Source organism: Arachis hypogaea, chromosome 16, assembly GCF_003086295.3.
Source record: "Arachis hypogaea cultivar Tifrunner chromosome 16, arahy.Tifrunner.gnm2.J5K5, whole genome shotgun sequence".
NCBI classification, from domain to species: domain Eukaryota; kingdom Viridiplantae; phylum Streptophyta; class Magnoliopsida; order Fabales; family Fabaceae; genus Arachis; species Arachis hypogaea.
In genome coordinates this window covers 117,408,575-117,411,929 of record NC_092051.1, presented here as the reverse complement: position 1 = coordinate 117,411,929, position 3,355 = coordinate 117,408,575, and the positions used below count along the sequence as shown (strand labels likewise).

The following is a 3,355-nucleotide window of genomic DNA, read 5'->3' as shown; positions in this document are numbered from 1 at the left end:
ACTAAACCATACCCACGAAACCATTCACTTTAAAACCTAGTCACTAGACCGTACACATTGAACCGTAGACATTGAACTGGAAACTGCCAAACCGCAAACCATAGGCACGAAACCATTCAACCTAAAACCTAATCACTAGTCCGTGAACCCTAAACCGTACACATTGAACCGTACGCATTGAACCGGAAACCGCCAAACCGTAAACCATAGGCACGAAACCATTCAACATAAAACCTAGTCGCTAGTCCGTGAACCCTAAACTAAACACATTGAACCGGAACCAGCCAAGTCACTAAACCATAGGCACGAAACCATTCAATCTAAAACCTAGTCAATAGTCTGTGAACCCTAAACCGTACACATTGAACCGAAAACCGCCAAGTTACTAAACCATACCCACGAAACCATTCACTCTAAAACCTAGTCACTAAACCGTACACATTGAACCGAAAACCGCCAAACCGTAAATCATAGGCACGAAACCATTCAACCTAAAACGTAGTCACTAGTCTGTGAACCCTAAACCGTACACATTGAACCGTACGCATTGAACCGGAAACTGCCAAACCGTAAACCATAGGCACGAAACCATTCCACATAAAACCTAGTCACTAGTCTGTGAACCCTAAACTAAACACATTGAACCGGAACTAGCCAAGTCACTGAACCATACGCACGAAACCATTCAATCTAAAACCTAGTCAATAGTCCGTGAACCCTAAATCGTATACATTGAACCGGAAACCGCCAAGTCACTAGACCATACCAATGAAACCATTAACTCTAAAACCTAGTCACTAAACCGTACACATTGAACCAGAAACCGCCAAACCGTAAACCATAGGCACGAAACTATTCAACCTAAAACCTAGTCACTAGTCCGTGAACCCTAAACCGTACACATTGAACCATACGCATTGAACCGAAAACCGCCAAACCATAAACCATAGGCACGAAACCATTCAACCTAAAACCTAGTCACTAGTCCGTAAATCCTAAACTAAACACATTGAACCGAAACCAGCCAAGTCACTGAACCATACGCACGAAACCATTCAATCTAAAACCTAGTCACTAGTCTGTGAACCCTAAACCGTACACATTCAACCAGAAACTACCAAGTCACTAAACCATACCCACGAAACCATAGTCACTAAATCGTACACATTGAACCGTATACATTGAACCAGAAACCACCAAACCGTAAACCATAGGCACGAAACCATTCAACCTAAAACCTAGTCACTAGTCCGTGAACCCTAAACTAAACACATTGGTACCGGAACCAGCCAAGTCACTGAACCATACGCACGAAACCATTTAATCTAAAACCTAGTCAATAGTCCGTGAACCCTAAACCGTACACATTGAACCGGAAACCGCTAAGTCACTAAACCATACCCACGAAACCATTCAATCTAAAACCTAGTCACTAAACCGTACATATTGAACTGTACGCATTGAACCGTGAACCCTAAACCGCACACATCGATAACACTAAAACTCAATGTTGGTATAAAGTTGCTTAAGCTAAATAATTTGGCATGATTCATAAATTATGGGGAGGTTTACCCAATTTAACTTCAATTTATTCCGTATTAGATTAAGGTATTGCATGTTCTATTTCAAGAAGAAACTCTAAACCACACCTAGTGGTATCCATAATACCATATACCACGTAATTAAGGCCATTAATTAATATTCCAAGGTAGGTGATGGTTAGTCTAGGACTACGAGCAACAACATGGTACAATAAAGTGGAGACCATGCTGCATGCTTACAAGAAGGAGGCTACGAGTGAGTGGACTACGCACAAAAACTACAAACTATATGCTTACAAATTCTTCCCCATACAACATGGATACTAGAAGGAAGCCCTCAAGCATGGCAGTCGAATGTTTGGAAATATTTCATGGAGTCGATCAAACTGCATTCAGGATGCTGAGACAAGTCCTTAACCGTGAAGTTACACAGTCATTGATGGTCATCGCATTTCTACTGTCAATGGAGACCATGGGACTGAGCGGTATTCTGCAAACTGCCATAAAAAAGGACGGCAGGTTTATGAACAGTCTTGCCGAGGATTGTGTCATCTGTTTGCAATGCCTACTATCTCCCGAGTTCTCAGGGGTTCTGGACAAATCCAGAAAACTCGAAACCCTCAGACACGCGTTGAAAACTGAGCTCACCTTATACCAGGTTCATAGGATAAGATCCATCCTCCTAACCATAATTCCCGATACCCTTTCAAATATTTGCTCTAGAATTCTAGGCGACGTAACAATGGATGCTGTGTGGTTAGAGTATCAAAGGAATCTTGCAAGATTATTGGGTTTCAACACACATGACGATGGCATATCAGTTGCACCAGAGGAATTGAGCAGACACAACAATGGCCGACGAATGCATATGCAACAAGGAGGAAGGCAAACTGAGCAAGAAAAGGGAAATCAGAAGTACATTTGCAAGGAGCTGGACGATGCGGAACATCCAAAGACACTGACCGTATGCTTCGGTCGAGAGTCTATGCCCACTGCGGATGGAATTGCTGAGTTTTTTTGCAACTTGTTTGGTCATGTGGTTCAAAAGGTGACAGTCATGCCTCGGAGGGAGAAAGACTCAGGTGATTTTGCTTTTGTTCTTTTCAACGACGCCTCAATCCCGGGTATTATCATGGAGACAAAAATGTTGTTCATCATACCATACAAGGCATGAAAAGTTGGATCAAATGGTGGACAGGAACACATTATCGATGTATGGATTAGTCTACAATACACGATCAAGGTTAGTGTCATTTTTTCAAATTAATTTAGTTATACCAGAATGTTTACTTGTTTAGGGAGCTGATTTATACGTTAGATGGAATTAAAACACCATGCGATATACCACGAAAGCACAAATGTTCATTTTTTATATCCAATTTAAACTATCATTCCATTATATGTTACCAAATTTTGTTTCTAAAATCTTGCTCAATCTGGTTCCTTATTCGGCTGTGGTCATGAAGTTTAAATTGGAAATCAGAAACCCTATAACCAGTAATTAACCTCATGTCGTTTGGAGTCCTTCACCATCCACCTCCTAAAGATAAGATATTATGATGTAGTTGAACTTCTTGGGACTAACGTAGGGGACATACCAGGAATATTTTTTGGAACTATACACGTTGAATATCTCCTTTTTTAGTGTGACATTTTGAAATCGCCCTGGTGTATGTGGCTGCCTTGTTGTGTATAAATTTTTAATTTTTTTAACGGGCTCTAAAGTTGTTGTTAGTAAAAAATATAATCTTTCTGAACTATAAAGGGTTATACACTATGCCCAAAAATTCCAATTTAAATTTAAATGGGCCAGG

At 40.7% G+C, this 3,355-nt stretch overlaps 1 protein-coding gene across 1 annotated transcript; it reads left to right on the top strand.

Annotated features, from left to right (window-relative positions):
* The first annotated feature begins 1,857 nt into the window (after positions 1–1,857).
* Positions 1,858–2,715, top strand: LOC112757411 (uncharacterized). The gene has a single exon (XM_025806000.1). The coding sequence runs from the start codon at positions 1,858–1,860 to the stop codon at positions 2,713–2,715; it is 858 nt and encodes a 285-aa protein (XP_025661785.1).
* The last annotated feature ends 640 nt before the right edge of the window (positions 2,716–3,355 follow it).